This window comes from Emydura macquarii, unplaced genomic scaffold (genome assembly GCF_026122565.2).
Source record: "Emydura macquarii macquarii isolate MOO-44397 ecotype Brisbane River unplaced genomic scaffold, CSIRO-AGI_Emac_v2 contig_2989, whole genome shotgun sequence".
Taxonomy (NCBI): Eukaryota; Metazoa; Chordata; order Testudines; family Chelidae; genus Emydura; species Emydura macquarii.
Window position 1 is genome coordinate 29450 of NW_027133126.1, and position 17497 is coordinate 46946.

Below are 17497 nucleotides of genomic sequence, written 5' to 3' on the forward strand. Positions count from 1 at the left end.
GTCCGCCAGCTCGTTCTGGGATCCCAGGAGGTAAGACCCCTCCAGGTGTTTGGAGAGAGCCATGCACAAATCCCACCGCTTGAGGGCTTCTCGACAGGGGAGAGGCTCGGGCTCCGCCTTGTCTTTTTATATAGACCATGGCTGGCATGACTGGCACACATCTACCTTGTGGATGGGGCGGGAAGGTTTGGCGCGCTAGGAGAACCACTTTCAGCTCCCTGCTGTTGATGTGGAGCGATGGCTCGGCTGGAAACCAGGGGCCTTGTTTCCCGAGGGTCCCTAGATGCGCCTCCTGCCCCAACGCTGACGTGTCCGTGGTGAGACACAGCGACAGCTGGGTCCGGAGAAGGACAGTCCCACGCGCACCAGTTGAGCCACCGCAGAAGGGACTCGACGACTCGCAGAGGAAGGGAAGCCACCGTGTCTGGTTTGTCTCTGTTCGGCCGGCAAGCTGATGCCAGTCAAAGCACCTGAAGTCCTCTGTGATGGAACAAACGGTCTTGAAGGGAGACTCCAGCCTGGCCTGGACCGAGTCTCGGACTGCTCCTATAAACTCTGTTCTTTGGGGAGGGGACAATTTCGTCTTGGGTACGTCCAGCTGCAGACCCAGTCTGTTGAAGATCGACCGGATCGGGGTCGACATGTGCTTCTACCTGCTCCCTGGGGCGACCTGGACAGGCCAGTCACCTCGATAGGGGAACACGTGCACCTGTTTCCTCAGAAAGGCAGCAATGACCGCCAGACCCTTGGGAAGCCCTCGAGGGGCCGTGGACAGGCCGAAGGGGAGGACAGTAAACTGATGACTATAGGCGGTGTGCCGGTCCCCCGGATCCAGTGAAGGGTTGATGGTGGCCAAGGATACAACGCAGGACTTCAGCTTCTCCATGGCTCTGTTGAAGTTTTGCAGGTCAGATTGGGTCTGAGACCCACTTTGGGACTAGGAAATATTGGGAGTAAAACCCCTTTCCTCTTAGTTCCTGAGGAACCTCCTCCACTGCTCCTGTTCTTAGGAACCTCTGCACCTACTGCAGGAGAAGTTGCTCATGAGAGGGGGTCCCTGAAGAGGGAGAGGAAGGGAAATGGGGGGAGGAGAGGTACAGAACTGGAGAGAATATCCCCATTCTACCGTGCACAGCACCCATCTGTTCGAGGTTGTCTCAGCCCCTGCCCGATGGAAATGGGACAGACGACTCAGGAAGCAGGGAGAAGGATCCGAGATCTGGTCTGATGTGCCAGTCTCGGGTGCACCCTCAAAATGCTTGCTTAGAGCTGGAGGGCTGCCCTGCCGAGATTGGGCTGGGCTGGGTGGAAGTTGAGGTGTCCTACGCCTGTTATTCTGCGCTGGCGTAGTCCTGCCTACGCTGCATGGGGTAAAACCGCCAAGCTGGTGGCGATTGAAAACGCCTCCTTTGAGTGGCTGGCGTATGCAGCCCTAAGGGTTTCAGTGCTGCCCTTGGATCCTGCAGGCGGTGGAGTTTGGAGTCTGTCTGCTCCGAAATCAACCCCAAGCTTTCGAAGGGCAGGTCCTGAACTCTTTGTTGAACCTCTGGAGGGAGGCCAGAGGCCTGCAGCCGAGATCTCCTTCTCTGGGCGATCGCAGAGAACACGGTTCACGTGGCCAACTCCGCCACATCCAGGGTGGCCTGCGGCGAGGTCCTCGCCACTGCCTTGTCCTCATCCACAACCACGCCGCATTCTGATCCACAGTCGGCTGGGAGCAGATCTTTGAAACTTGTCCCAGTGTCCCCTGAATTAAATTATATAGGCTCAGTATCACTTGTTGGTTTGCGATGCGAAGCTGGAGCCCCCGGCGCAGTAAGCCTTCCTACCAAAGGCGGCCAGCTTCTTCAAGTCCTCAGACGTGGGCGTTGGGCCCTGCAGCCCCTGCCTCTCTTTCTCATTCGCTGCCGCTACCACCAGAGACCCTGGTGGTGGGTGGGTAAAGAGGAACCCATGCCTTTTGGGGGGTGCAAAACACTTTCCTTCTATCCCCTTACCTGTGGGGGGGCTGGAGCCCTGCAATTGACACGAATGACAGATAACGACAGATGTAAGGAACGCAGCATCTACACTGACACGGCGTTGCCCTGTCTATGCCGACCTAAGCCTTACATTGAGGTGGTTTTACTATCTCACCATCTCAAGAGAATTACATCCGTCGGAGGAGCATTTTGGTGTGTGCACCTCCACTGTTTGGTCGGCAAAAGCTGACAAAACTCTCCAGCGTAGACCAGCGCTCAGTCTAATGTTTCTCCGCTTCTTGGTCCTAAGGCGGAATCCCCTGCAAATCCTACAGCGATCAGTCTGGTGGGATTCCCCCAGACACGATTCGTGGGGGTCGCCCTTTGGCATAGGTTTATAGCAGGTCCCACACGGTTTGATTCCTTGGGACTATCCAGGTTCCCGGGTGAGAAAGACATAGTGGGGGGAAAAGAAAACTCAGCTGATTAGCTAATTACTAACTACTACTTTCTAATGTAAGGATTTAGAGGAACCACAGTCGAAGACCTGGGGAAACACTTGCCGAAGCAAGAGAGGACAGAAAGCGCCGACGACCGTCACAGGCGGGAAGAAGGAACTGAAGAGGTGGCGGTTGGTGGCGCCCAATATACGGTGCCATGAAGGCGCGAACCCATGGGGCGCCCGCACCGACCCAACGGGCGCCGCTGGGGAAAACGATCCAAGGACTGTGCACGCGGCGTGGACACACCTAAACGGAGCGGACATGAGCCCACACTCAAAGAAGAAGAATCAATGAGACCAAGAATTTGGCAAGTTTCGAGGAGCAAGTGGCTGTTCATACAGAGGCTGAGAACAGCAGAGTGATCACAGCGAATGGTCACCAGCGTTTGGGAAGGGAGATAAAAACTCCTGCTTCGGGGCCTGAGCCCATCTGAGTGTTAGAGACCAGGAGCCGGGGGCAGATTATCACCAGCTGCCACTGCAGGGCTCTTCCACCGTGTTCTGCAGCACCGGGTGTTGGCCGTCGGAGCCGGGATACCGGCCTAGATGGGCCTCGGTCTGATCCAGTCTAGCAGCTCCTATATTTTGTGCAAGTGCCAGCGCTGCACGTCAGCCTCGCCGACTCCGCGGTTTTGGCTCTCCAGAGGCTGAACAGCTCCTGGGCAGATTGAACCCGGGAAGGACCTACCAGCTGCACCTGCTACACGATGCCTCCTCTGCCCCCCGACCACTCGCGCTCTCGGGTTATTCTGACAGCAGCAAGGCGGCGCCGCGTTTCCAGAACCCTGCTTTATTCCGGAAACTACGTGCAGTTTGGTTCACCCCTGAAGACTTCCGACAGTCCATGGTGGCTGGGCATGGAGCATCCACCATCTTTATCGAGCCCGTCCTGGTTCGACTGGGATGTTTCTAGCGCTGCAGCCAGGGGCCCCGTGGTGCCAGGTGCTGTACGCACCCAGCCAAAGCCATGGTAGCTGCTCCAAAGCGCTTTTTCCCACAGCTCTGATACACTCCCTGCATCGGAGAGGGAAGGCCTCTGAAGAAGGGGCGCCAGGTGCTGGGTTCTCGGTAGGGCGGCCAGAGCTCTCTCCTCCCTCAGATTCCTAACTGGCACCGAGTTGCAGGGAGATCTGAGACTGGGTGTCTCTAAGGGCTTCAGCACATGGGGAAATTGATGGTAACCGTTACTGTGGAATAGCTGCCCATCTGCACACTCCGTTCGGGAATAATTAGTGCGCTTCCAAAGGGACCTGGTCTGCAAGGGCGATCGAGATCAATTCCCCCCGTGGGCAAACCCTAAGGATTCTCTCCACGCAGCTCCCAATACCAGCTGTCCCCAGACAAACCCTGTGACGTTGGCTGGGAGAACGGCTGCGTTGATTTCATCTTGGGCTTAGATCCGCCCCAGAAGACTGGCTGCGCTTCACCCCCACGGTCTGGGGCTGGGTGCAGGAACGGCTGGCTGGGATCTCCGCGGGGGAAGTGTTTGAACGGATGCACACCCGAGTTCTTCAAGTTCTAGGGACACCGTGCTGTGTCCTCCCGTGAATGGGTGTTTCTATGGGAGGGGCTGGCTGGGACTTGTTACACAACCCCAGACCACAGCTATTGGCTGGACATCGCAGACAAGGGCTTTGGAAGACACCGGACCCATTCTCCATTCAGGCTGCCCTGGTTGCATAGAGGGGGTGTAAGTGCCCCCTAAGGAAACACCCTCATGTACAGGGGTCAGTGTGGAGCTGGTATAGACTCTGCTATAAGCACTGAGGGAGGGTTGGATTGGGAGCGTGGCCAGAAAGCCCTGCACGGTGGCTATTCCCTGCCCCCAGGGCCCATGGGGGGCAGAGCGCACTGAGCTATTCCCATGACCCGCACATGAGGCCCCTTCCCAGGAGGACACTAGCAGCCCGGACGCTGTGTGCTGGGGCCAGCGAGGGTCCCCTCCCATCTCCAAGATGCTTCTCTGCAGCAGAAAGAGTTTGGTCCATGGGTCTCTTTCTAACCCCGGAGGTTTATTCCCCATTCAAACGCTGGGGAGAGGGGTGAGCCTGGCTCCCAGCTCTGCGGGAACAGACGAGGGTCACGTCTCATCACAGCCTCAGTGACGGCCTAGAGCCTTTGCCAAAGATGGTGCAGCGCCAGGTCTGGGTTGAGCACATGAGGTGGGGGCTGGGTGTCTCAAGGGTTGGGGTAAGGGGGAAGCTTACCATGGCAGGTGTTCTCACTCGTGCTCCTGAACGTGGCATTCCCAGAGCTGGACTCGTAGCCATCGATGCAGCTGCAATTGTAACTCCCAGGCGTGTTGGTGCAGTGTGTGTGGGGTCCACAGTCTGCCCAGCTTGGCCCCAGACACTCGTCAATATCTGCAACACAGGAGGGGAGGCTCTGTCCAGTCCTGGCAGGGAGACGTTCCCCGTATCACTCCCTGCACTGAGCTGGGTGACAGGACCCAGGCGACTGGGCCACTGTGAGGTTAACAATCAAAGGCCTGATTCTCAGCAACACTTAGGCCACACTAGGCTGCTCTGGCAGCGTAATGGCCACTTGAGAATTTGGTGTATTGAAAATTGTGTTAGTATCACAAGTTCTCACTTTACATCTGCAAGGGGCCTTCCTGCTCCTACTTGCAGGCTGGGGCCTCTGTGCAGAAACGTGTGATCTGGTTTTTCGGCAGTCTGTCTGCAAAAGAGCTACCCTAGAGCAAACGGGTGTGGGGGAGTTATGCCCATCTGCCGCAGGGAGCAGCCTGCTTTGTCTCTCTCTGTTTTGGGTTCTTGGCTGTTAGGGTTCTGGAGTTAAGAAATCACCTTGTGTTGTGCTGCAGCCGGCCAGCGAGAGGATTATAAGCTTCGTTTCCCACTGTGTGTGTGTGTGCTATGAACATAAGAGATGGCCAAACACTCACTGTGGCATCTATGGGTCAATCCCTGTCCCACAATGGAGCCAATGACTTGAATGGATCAAGATTTGGGGAGATTTAGGAGTCCATGTTTGAAGCTTGGTGTCCCAAGGGGTGGAAATGTGGCAGAAATCCCTATCATGTTCCAATCACAGGGGAACACACCGGCATTGCCAGCCTGGGTCAGTCCCAAGGCCCATCTACCCCGGTATCCCCCGACTGCGACAGGTGCTACAGAGGAAGGTGTAAGTGTCCCACCGCAGCCGTGGGATAATCTGGCCCCAGGAAGGTCTCGAATAATCAGAGGTCGGCTTAAGCCCTGACGTGGGATGTTTTCCTTCCTCCCAGAATTATCGTCCATTAACTATCACAGCCCCAGGTATTGTCGTTCCCCATAGAGGCGGCCAGTCCCTCTTTAAAACTAGAGACACTCACAGCCTGGCTGCCAGTTGGTAGCAGTGATTCCACGGGCTAATGCTGCACTGGGTGGAAGAGTATTCCCTGTATCTGCTTTGAATTTGCCACCTCTCTGAGTCAATTAAATCCATGCCCTGCCCCTTTCCTCTCTGGTCTGTTTAAAGCTCGTGATTTTCTAAACCAATCTCGTAATTTCTTTGAATGCTTGGGATCGTCGTCACCGGAGACCCACTGAAGCCAAATGAAGTGTGTAGCTGTGCAGGGATGCATCTAAGCATGTTCTTTGCTGAATCGGGGGGCTCAGCGAGCACTAACAGGGACCAGCAGAGAGAGATTTAGCAGCTGGCAGACTCCAGCGTCCCTGGTGGAGAAGACACCAGCACCTGGGTATCCCCTGCCAGGGGACCTACGGTGGAGCATGGGCCAGCTTCACCAGCCCAAAGGGGTCTCCGAATCCACTGGATTGCCAGCACAGAGAGACCCCTGTGTCTGTGACCTGGGCAAACTCCTGTCTGCACTGCCCTGGGAGAGCGACATGGAGCTGGAGTAGAGAGAGCACGTGGCCTGGTACAAGGCCTGGGCCCTGAACTAAAGTCAGCAAAAGTTACGCCCTGAGCAAATGTCAGGCCCTGTCAAGAGGCAGAGGCTTGCCTGCAAGTTCCCTGTCCAGTACGCGAACTCGGCACCGGTGGTGCTGGCATTGCTGAAACACACTGACTATGTTGACACATTCCCGCAGGGCAGCGCAAGGAAGAGCCCCAGCCAGGCACGATAGGATGGTTTGACAGAAGGGATGAGCAGTGATGCTTGGTCTGGAACATCAGGAGGAAAGTGCAAAGCCAGGCGGTGAATAGGGATGTTTTGTGTGAAGCGTCGGGAGAAAGGTACCAGGGCAGGTAACAAACACCTCGTGACACATGGAAGGTGCTTCGTGAGTTGTTTACCCCAGACTGTTTGTCTCAGTCTATAGATGTCGGGGAATCTCGCCTTAACCCTTTGTCTGCCGTAGGGGGCAGTGGAAAGTCCCGCCACTCGCTGAGCTGGTCCATTGTCACGGGCACACAGGTATTAATGTCCCTGCAGCGTCTATGGGGTTAGTACCGTGTTTGACGGGGCCAGCCCTGAGGGCTATAGGAGGGTGCTGGAAGACATATAGATCAGCCACAGGCTTAGCAAATCCTTGTTCCCTGGGTGATCCAGCTGCGGCCACTCCAGGGCAATTAGGCCAATTAGGCCAATCAGGCCAGCTGGGGCCAATCAAGGAGCTTGCCCCAGCAGTTAAAAGCCTCCCAGTCAGGCAGATGGGGGCAGCTGAGAGGGAGTTGAGCAGAGCTGCTACGAGGAGTGGAGCCAGTGGAGGAGCTAGTGTGGGTGTGGCAAGAGCACCCAGCCACGGGAGGTAAGAAGGAGCCTGTGCAACCAAGGCCAGAGGACGCCGGCCCCAAAGAGCCTGAAGGAGAGCCGCAAGCCAGGCAGGGCTACAGACGAGCGACCCAGGGAAGGTAGTAGCCCTTGGACTAAGTTGTTTGAGGCTACTCCTCGCAGAGTCGCTGGGTCGGGCCCCCCCCCCCTCTGCTCCCACCCAGCCACACCACCGGCATAGCCATAAGGAGCGCAGACCCATGGGGCAGAACAGGCCCACCTCGCCACACACGTTTAGTCGGCAACACACCTGGCCGAACGCCTGCCCCACTGAACCGACTCTGTGTCTGTCTGGGCAGTTCGATCGAGGTCTGCCAGGCCGGCTACTGGCCAGAGCCGGGTCAGCACAGAGAGGACACACACGCAGCCAACAGCTGACAACACCCGTGTCCCGCACCATGCTGCTGGAAGCCAGGGTGTCTGAGGGAAGCCTGGGGCTGGGCTGGCAATGCCACTCACAGCACGTGCCCCGCACAGCGCTGCCCAGGGGAGCTTGGGGAGCGGGAGTGTCCCCCAAACTAGCAGCCGCATCCTCTAGAGGCCATGGGTGAGCACGGCAGAGCCACGCCAGATTGACATGAGCTGCCAACCAGGCCCGTGGAAGCCAAAGCCAGAAGAGACCCACCCAGCCTGAACCCCAGCCGGAGCTGCTGCCCCACGGTTCATGAACCTGGTCAAGAACATCTCTCCCCTTGCCACGCCCTGTGGATTTTACTCTCTGCTCCACCTCCCTGGTGAGGAGATCTGTGTCTCCATGGCTTGTGGCCAGGAAGGGAACCAGGGCTGGAAAAAATTCCTTGTTCCTTTGGCAGGAAACTCGACTTTGGATCCATTCTTAAACATCTTGCCTACGCCATGCCTGTGAGGGGCCTTACACGTGCCAACCTCTGGCGAAGGTCACTGAGCCATGGAATGAGGAGAGAGGGTCTAGTGGCTGGTTCCCATAAATAGATAACAGCCTGCTACAACAGGCAGCTGATGGAGTTGCTCCCTTAGCTCCAGCAGCCGAGGTGTGTGTGTTCAACAATAGAGATCCTGAGTTTGATGCCTGTTGGTGCCTTCATTATGTCAGCGCCTTTAGCAGCTGCTTTGGGTTATGTTTAGGGGCTCCAGAAACTATTGGGGCCTTTGACCCCAGCCTCTGTTAAAGGTTGTCCGATGCAGAGTCCCCTGCGCCATCGCAGCCCAGTTTGCTTTGCAAAGACCCCACCTTCTCCCGCCTCAAAGCTCTGCTACAAAAGAACATCTTGGGCCGGGCCCCTGATGGGAGCTCTGGTTGCAGGTTAGTGGGATGCCTGCAGCTTCTAACAACATCCACAACTGCCCACGCTCGTGCGATGGTGGAATTAAGCAGGCAGCAGAATGCCAGGAGAAAGTCCCTGGGCTCAGATTCATAAGACAGAACATCCGCAACAAACACTTTGCACGGGTGTGAAAGAGCGAGAGCTGACAGCAACCGGGTTAATTTCATCATCCATGCGTGCTAGTTAGTTTCAGAGACCCTGGGTAGCTTCACTGACCCAGCATTGCTTTAACAGCATCGCCAACATGAAGCAATAAATAAAAACCACCCCCAAAACCATGACATTGCTTTAAAAATCATGAGATGATTTTTTTTTTTTTTTTTTTAAATCCATTTTGGATTCTTTTTATTTGACTCTGGTTTGGGAGATTTCGCTCATTCCTGTGTCACATTTTGCAGTTTTTCCTCCACCTGGAGGGCAGGACCCTAATTTTTATTTTAGCCAAAAGCGGACAGTCTCCTGTAATCACGTGACTCCAGAAGGCGGGGCTTTAAGGCAATGCCGCATGTTGGCAATACCACTTCAGCAAACCGGAAACTTCATGCTTTTGTCACAACCGTTTCCAGCTCCGGTTGTACCTTTGCAGATCTTTAACTGATTTGATTGACTCTTCCCAAATCCGGAATTGCATTTACACACATAATCCCCTTGTGTGTTGATGCAGCTCCCGTGGGGCTCACAGATTGTGGTGTTTCGCTGGCACTCATCAATGTCTGCAACGAGAGAGGAAGAGCTGGTCAGGCTGATCCAGAAGCTGTGCCTTGAGGACTAGGGTGAGGCTGATGGGAAATAATCTAGGCCTCTGAAAGAGATCATGCTCTGGGAGTTACCGGTTATTGTCCGAAATGAGCCGCTCCAGCTGAGAAGGGAAAACAGCCCTGCCCAGGTCCTGGGACTTGGTGCCACAACATCAGAGCAGATGGTGTTGCCTGCACGAGCCGCCTTCCTCTGGAAAGGAAGAAATGGGAAGCTGCTTTGGAGGAAGGGGATAGAGAATAATACAATGCCTTGATATCAGTCAATGGTGTGATCTTCTCTGGATCCCATCAGCTGCACAGGACACCCCCTTGCACACAGGACAGTGCAGAATTGGGGGGGGGGGGGGGTTCAGAGACAGGCCAAGAGAGTGATCAGCGGCCTGGAAAACTCTCCTACGCAGAGAGTGAAAAGACTGGGATTGGGACCTTTGGATGCACGTAAGACGGGACGTGTTCAGACTCTACAAATTACTGACTGGGATATAGAGAAGGGAAACTGGGAGCTTCTGTTCTCACCTCAGAGGACGAGACCGAGGGACAGTCCGGGAAGTTAGAAGTAGGGATGATTACCATTTAAACTGAGGGGGGGGAGGATTTTTAATTACACTTATTTTTACATCCCTCGTTAGAAGAGGGGGAAGTTCGAGACCGACCCAAGGAAAAGCTGTTTTGCGCAGTGAGCGATTTAGCCCGTGGGAAAAATGGTTACTGACCTTTCTGTACCTGTTGCTCTTCGGCTGCGTTGCTCGCGTCCATTGCAAGCAGGGGTGCGAGCGCCACATGCACAGTCGCCGGAAGGTTTTTTCCCCCCCAGCAGAAGCCGCCGGTTTGGTGCGGGCACCTCCTGGAGTCGTGCCTTCATGGTGCCGTATATAGGGCCCCACCAACCTGCCGCCTCTTCGGTTACCATATTTCCTCATGTATAAGACGCTCCCATGTATAAGACGCACCTTAATTTTGGGGCCCGAAATTTGAAAAAAAATGTATTACGGTACATCAGCGGTTCTCAACCTTCTTTCCCCCGAGTACCACTCGGGGAAAAAAAGGGAGGGGACTTGCGGCGGGGTTTCGCTGCGGCGGCGGGAGAGATTTCCGGCGTGGCTTCCCGGTGGCAGGGAGAGACGGGCGGCGGGGTTTCGCGGCGGAAACAATACCCGCCGCCGAAACCCTTCCGCCCGTTCCCCTTCTTCACCGGCAAAGCTTCGCAGGGGTGGGAGGGAAGGCCCATTCGGCGGCGGTGCACGTACCACCCGGCCCTAGGGTAAAAAAATCTACAACCACTGTATAAGACGCACCCAGTTTTTAGACCCCAAATTTTTCGAAAAAAGGTGTGTCTTATACATGGGGAAATACGGTACTTCCTGCCAGCTGGCTCTGAAAAAGGGTGGGCGGGCGGGTCTTGGGGTGGACGTGAGCAACGCAGCTGGGAGAACAACGGTTACGAAAAGGCAGGAACCGGTTTTAATTCTTCGAGTGCTTGCCCGTGTCAAATCCAAGTAGGTGACTCCCAGGACGACCCTGGGAGGAGGGGGTCGGAGCTCACGGGATGCGCCTCTCTGCTGAACGCTGCCCCGTCCCTGGCACATTGGGGATGGCACGTTGTGCGGTGAACGTGTGACTCGATGACCGTGTTGCGGCCCGGCAGATCTCCTGGGTAGGGACATGCGCCAGGCACGTGGCCGAGGAGGCCGGTGCCCTCGTGCAGTGCGCTGTCAGTCCCTCTGCCGGGTCACAGCAAGTCCTAACACATGCCATGATCCACCATGAAATCCTCTGGAACGGCACCTGCTCACCGCTGGTTCGATTGATGAAATGGTCTTGCCCATTCTCTGTAGAAAGCCAGTGCCCGCCTGGCATTTAGGGAGTGGAGGGGTCGTTCCCTGCTATTGGCATGCGGCTTAGGGAGGAATACCAGGAGGAAGATGTCCTGGCTTGTATGAATGGGATGCCGCCTTCGGGAAGAAGCCGGATGCACTCACAGCTGGACCGTGTCCTTATGGAGCACCCCACATGGAAGACTGGATGTCAGACACCTCCTAGCTGAGGTTATCGCACGCAGGAACACCACCTTCCACGAGGGGTAGAGAAACGTATTGTTAAGGGCTCAAAGGGGGGCCCCCCATCAGCTTGGAGAGCATCAGGTTAAAGTCCCAGGCCAGTACTGGACAGCAAACTTGGGGCAAAGCTTGTCCAGGCCCTTGAGAAAACGGGGTCCCCAGCGGATTAGCAAAAACTGATCCGGCTGGAGTGTGGCGCTCACCACCAGCTGCTTCTCTACGGATGACACCGCCAGATCCAGCTGCTTCCAGTGCAGCAGACAGTCCGGGAGTTACCTGTCTGCATTGCCCAAACGGAAAACCTCTTCCACTTGGCCCAATATGCAGCTCTGATGGACGGTTTCCTGCCGCTGAGCGTGCGGATTCCGTGGGATTTATCCATGAAGCTTCCACGCCGTGAGGTGGAGAGACTCGCAGTTGGGATGTTGGAGCGGCCGGGGTCCTGCGCCGAAGGCAGGGTGATCGGAGCGACCCCCGACACAACGGTGTCAGGGCCAGGCTGGGGCTATCAGGACGACGGACGCTCTCTCCCCTCTGATCTCGAGCAGGACCTTGCGAACGAGCGGGAAAGGTGGGAAGGCGCAAAGCAGGTAGTGCCCCTAGGGACGGAGGAACAGGAATGAACAAAACTGCTGACACGTCCTGCTGAGTCTCATGGCGAACAGATCTCCTTGGGGAACTGCTGGAAGATGCTGTTGACGACGTCTGGACGTGGGAACAGAAGGATCTGCTGAGATGGTCCGCCAGCTCGTTCTGGGATCCCGGGAGGTAAGACCCCTCCAGGTGTTTGGAGGGAGCCATGCAGAAATCCCACCGCTTGAGGGCTTCTCGACAGGGGAGAGGTTCGGGCTCCGCCCTGTCTGTTTATATAAACCATGGCCGGCATGTTGGCCGTCATGACTGGCACGCATCTCTGTTGTGGATGGGGCAGGAAGGTTTGGCGCGCTAGGAGAACCACTTTCAGCTCCCTGCCATTGATGTGGAGCGATGGCTCGGCTGGAAACCAGGGGCCTTGAGTCCTGAGGGTCCATAGATGCGCCTCCTGCCCAAACGCTGACGTGTCCGTGGTGAGGCACAGCGACGGCTGGGGTCTGGAGAAGGACAGTCCCGCACGCACCAGTTGAGCCACTGCAGAAGGGACTCAACAACTCGCAGAGGAAGGGAAAGCACCGTGTCTGGTTTGTCTCTGTTCGGCCGGCAAGCTGATGCCAGTCAAAGCGCCTGAAGTCCTCTGTGATGGAACAAACGGTCTTGAAGGGAGACTCCAGCCTGGCCTGGCCCGAGTCTCGGACCGCTCCTATAAACTCTGCTCTTTGGGAAGGGGACAATGTCTCCTTGGGTACGTCCAGCTGCAGACCCAGTCTGTTGAAGATCGACCGGATCGGGGTTGACATGTGCTTCTACCTGCTCCCTGGGGCGACCTGGACAAGCCAGTCACCTCGATACGGGAACACGTGCACCTGTGTCCTTAGAAAGGCAGCGACGGCCACCAGACCCTTGAGGAGCCCTCGAGGGGCCATGGACAGGCCGAAGGGGAGGACGGTAAACTGATGACTATGGGCGGTGTGCCGGTCCCCCAGATCCAGGGAAGGGATGATGGTGGCTAAGGATACCACGCAGGACTTCAGCTTCTCCATGGCTCTGTTGAGGTTTTGCAGGTCAAGATTGGGTCTGAGGCCCCCTTTGGGATTGGGAAATATTGGGAGTAAAACCCCTTTCCCCTTAGTTCCTGAGGAACCTCCTCCACTGCTCCTGCTCTTAGGAACCTCTGCACCTCCCGCAGGAGACGTTGCTTGTCAGGGGGGTCCCTGAGGAGGGAGGGGAAGGGAGATGGGGGGAGGGGAGGTACAGAACTGGAGAGAATATCCCCATTCTACCGTGTGCAGCACCCATCTGTCCAAGGTTGTCTCAGCCCCTGCCCGATGGAAATGGGACAGACGGTGCAGGAAGCAGGGAGAAGGATCCGAGATCTGGTCTGATGAGCCAGTCTCGGGTGCACCCTCAAAATGCTTGCTTAGAGCCGGAGGGCTGCCCTGCCGAGATTGGTATGAGCTGGGTGGAGGTTGAGGTGTCCTACACCTGTTATTCTGCGCTGGCGTAGTCCTGCCTAGGCTGCACGGGGTAAAACCGCTGAGCAGCGGTGATTGAAAATGCCTCCTTTGAGTGGCTGGCGTACGCAGCCCTAAGGGTTTCAGTGCTGCCCTTGGATCATGCAGGCAGTGGAGGTTGGAGTCTGTCTGCTGCGAAAACAACCCCAAGCCGTCGAAGGGCAGGTCCTGAACTGTTTGTTGAACCTCTGGAGGGAGGCCAGAGGCCTGCAGCCGAGATCTCCTTCTCTGGGCGATCGCAGAGAACACGGTTCACGTGGCCAACTCCACCGCATCCAGGGCGGCCTGTGGCGAGGTCCCTGCCACTGCCTTGTCCTCGTCCACAACCACGCCGCATTCTGATCCACAGTCGGCCGGGAGCAGATCTTTGAACCTTGTCCCGGTCTCCCCTGAATTCAATGACATCGGCTCAGTATCACTTGTTGGTTTGCGATGCGAAGCTGGAGCCCCGGTGGAGGACGCCTTCCTACCAAAGGCGGCCAGCTTCTTCAAGTCCTCAGACGTGGGCATTGGGCTTTGCATCCCCTGCCTCTCTTTCTCATTCGCTGCCGCTACCACCAGAGACCCTGGCGGTGGGTGGGTAAAGAGGAACCCATGCCTTTGGGGGGGGCAAAACACTTTCCTTCTATCCCCTTACCTGTGGGGGGGGTGGAGCCCTGCAATTGACACGAATGAGAGATAACAACTGAGGTAAGGAACGCAGCATCTACACTGATACGGCGTCGCCCTGTTTATGCCGACCTAAGCCCTACATTGAGGTGGTTTTACTAAGTCACCAACTCAAGAGAATTACATCCGTCGGAGGAGCATTTCGGCGTGTGCACGTCCACTGCTTGGTCGACAAAAGCTGACAAAACTCTCTAGCACAGACCAGCGCTCAGTGTAACGTTTCTCCGCTTCTTGGTCCTAAGGCAGAATCCCCTGCAAATCCTACAGCGATCAGTCTGGTGGGATTCCCCCAGGCACGATTCATGGGGGTCGCCCTTTGGCATAGGTTTATAGCAGGTCCCACACGGTTTGAATCCTTGGGACTTGCCCGGGTTCCCGGGTGAGAAAGACGTAGTGGGTGGAAAAGAAAACTCAGCTGATCAGCTAATTACTAACTACTACTTTCTAATGTAACGATTTAGAGGAATCACAGTCGAAGACCACCCGGGGAAACACTTGCCGAAGCAAGAGAGGACAGAAAGCGCCAACAACCGTCACGGGCGGGAAGAAGGAACTGAAGAGGTGGCGGTTGGTGGTGCCCAATATACGGTGCCATGAAGGCGCGACCCCATGGGGCGCCTGCACTGACCCGACGGGCACCGCTGGGGAAAACCATCCAAGGTCTGTGCATGCGGCGTTGACACACCTAAACGGAGCGGACATGAGCCTGCACTCGAAGAAGACGGGGGACGGGGACCTAAGCTCAAAGGTAAATGGGGAAGAGGGACACCACAAGGAAGCAGGAGGAGGAGGGTGCAGCAGGGGAGGCCTCCCGATTCATACTGTGAAAGTAGGCCAATCGGCTACTTATCTCAAGTGCCTGTACACAAATGCAAGAAGCCTGGGAAACAAGCAGGAAGAACTGGAAGTCCTGGCACAGTCAAGAAACTACGACATGATTGGAATAACGGAGACTTGGTGGAATAACTCTCACGATTGGAGCGCTGTCATGGATGGGTATAAACTGTTCAGGAAGGACAGGCAGGGGCGAAAGGGTGGAGGAGTTGCACTGTATGTAAGAGAGCACTATGACTGCTCTGAGCTCCAGTATGAAACTGGAGATAAGTCAGTTGAGTGTCTCTGGGTTAAGCTTAGAAGCAAGAACAATAAGCGTGATGTCGTGGTGGGTGTCTGTTACAGACCACCAGACCAGGAGGATGAGGTGGATGAGGCTTTCTTTACTCAACTAGGGAAAGTTCCCAGTTCACAGGGCCTGATTCCCATGGCAGACTTCAATCACCCTGACATCTGCTGGAAGAGCAATACAGCAGAGCACAAACAATCCAGCAAGTTTTTGGAGAGTGTCGCAGACAATTTCCTGGTGCAAGTGCTGGAGCAACCCACTAGGGGCCGTGCTTCTCTTGACCTGCTGCTCACAAACAGGGAAGATTTGGTAGGGGAAGTAGAAGTGGGTGGCAACCTAGGCAGCAGTGACCATGAGATGGTCGAGTTCAGGATCCTGACAAAAGGAAGAAAGGAGAACAGCAGGATACGGACCATGGACTTCAGAAAAGCAGACTTTGACTCCCTCAGGGAACTGATGGGCAGGATTCCCTGGGAGGCTAATATGAGGGGGAAAGGAACCCAAGAGAGCTGGCTGTATTTTAAAGAGACCTTATTGAGGGCACAGGAACAAACCATCACGATGTGCAGAAAGAATAGCAAATATGGTAGGCGTCCAGCTTGGCTTAACAAAGATGTCCTTGGTGAACTTAAACGCAAAAAAGAAGCTTACAAGAAGTGGAAGCTTGGTCAGATGACTAGGGAGGATTATAAAAACACTGCTCGAACATGCAGGAATGAAATCAGGAAGGCCAAAGCACAATTGGAGTTGCAGCTAGCAAGGGACGTGAAGGGGAACAAGAAGGGTTTCTACAGGCATGTTGCCAACAAGAGGAAGATTAGGGAAAGTGTGGGCCCCTTAGAGAATGAGGGAGGCGCCCTAGTGACGGAGGATGTGGAGAAAGCTGAGGTACTCAATGCCTTTTTTGCCTCTGTCTTCACACACAAGGTCAGCTCCCAGACTACTGCACTGGGTGGCACAGAATGGGAAGGAGGTGAACATCCCACAGTGCTGAAGGAACAGATCCAAGACTATTTAGAAGGATTAGACATACACAAGTCCATGGGGCTGAATGCAATGCACCCGAGGGTGCTGAGGGAGTTGGCTGAGGTGATTTCGGAGCCATTGGCTATTATCTTTGAAAGCTCGTGGCAACAGGGGGAGGTCCCTGAGGACTGGAAAAAAGCAAATCTAGTGCCCATCTTCAAGAAAGGGAGGAAAGAGGATCCAGGGAACTACAGACCGGTCAGCCTTACCTCAATCCCTGGAAAAATCATGGAGCAGGTCCTCAAGGAATCCATTTTAAGGCACTTGGAAGAGAGGAAGGTGATCAGGAACAGTCAACATGGATTCACCAAGGGCAAGTCATGCCTGACCAACCTGATTGCTTTCTATGATGAGGTGACTGGCTCTGTGGATGTAGGGAAGGCGGTGGATGTGATATACCTTGACTTTAGCAAAGCTTTTGATATGGTCTCTCACAGTATTCTTATCAGCAAGTTAAAGAAGTATGGGTTGGATGAATGGACTATAAAATGGATAGATAACTGGCTAGAGCATAGGGCTCAGTGAGTAGTGATCAATGGCTCCGTGTCTAGCTGGCAACCGGTCACAAGCGGAGTGCCCCAGGGGTCGGTCCTGGGGCCGGTTTTGTTCAACATCTTTATTAATGATCTGGAGGATGGGGTAGATTGCACCCTCAGCAAGTTTGCGGACGACACTAAGCTGGAGGGAGTGGTAGATACCCTGCAAGGTAGGGATAGGATACAGAGTGACCTAAACAAACTGGAGGATTGGGCCAAAAGAAATCTGATGAGGTTCAACAAGAACAAGTGCAGAGTCCTCCACTTAGGAAGGAAGAATCCCATGCACAGCTATAGACTGGGGATCGACGAGCTGGGCAGCAGCTCTGCAGAAAAGGACCTGGGGGTAACAGTGGATAAGAAGCTGGATATGAGTCAGCAGTGTGCCCTGGTTGTCAAGAAGGCTAATAGCATATTGGGCTGCATTAGGAGGGGCATTGCCAGCAGGTCGCGGGAAGTGATTATTTCCCTCTATTCGGCATTGGTGAGGCCGCATTTAGAATATTGTGTCCAGTTTTGGGCCCCCCACTACAAAAAGGATGTGGACAAGTTGGAGAGAGTCCAGCGGAGGGCAACAAAAATGATTAGGGGGCTGGAGCACAGGACTTATGAGGAGAGGCTGAGGGAACTGGGCTTGTTTAGTCTGCAAAAGAGAAGAATGAGGGGGATTTGATAGCGGCCTTTAACTACCTGAAAGGGGGTTCCAGGGAGGATG

At 55.2% G+C, this 17497-nt stretch overlaps 1 protein-coding gene across 1 annotated transcript in view; it reads right to left on the bottom strand.

The window, feature by feature from the left end:
- LOC137140818 (adhesion G protein-coupled receptor E5-like) overlaps nt 1-17497 on the bottom strand; it is a 44092-nt gene that overhangs the window by 16546 nt on the left and 10049 nt on the right. The window contains exons 8-14 of the mRNA XM_067529464.1: nt 13685-13994; nt 12759-12961; nt 9084-9218; nt 4671-4826; nt 1830-1925; nt 1615-1747; nt 710-890 (exon numbers count right to left, since the gene is read on the bottom strand). Coding sequence (XP_067385565.1) covers nt 710-890; nt 1615-1747; nt 1830-1925; nt 4671-4826; nt 9084-9218; nt 12759-12961; nt 13685-13994 — 1214 coding nt within the window. The remainder of the gene's footprint in view (nt 1-709; nt 891-1614; nt 1748-1829; nt 1926-4670; nt 4827-9083; nt 9219-12758; nt 12962-13684; nt 13995-17497) is intronic.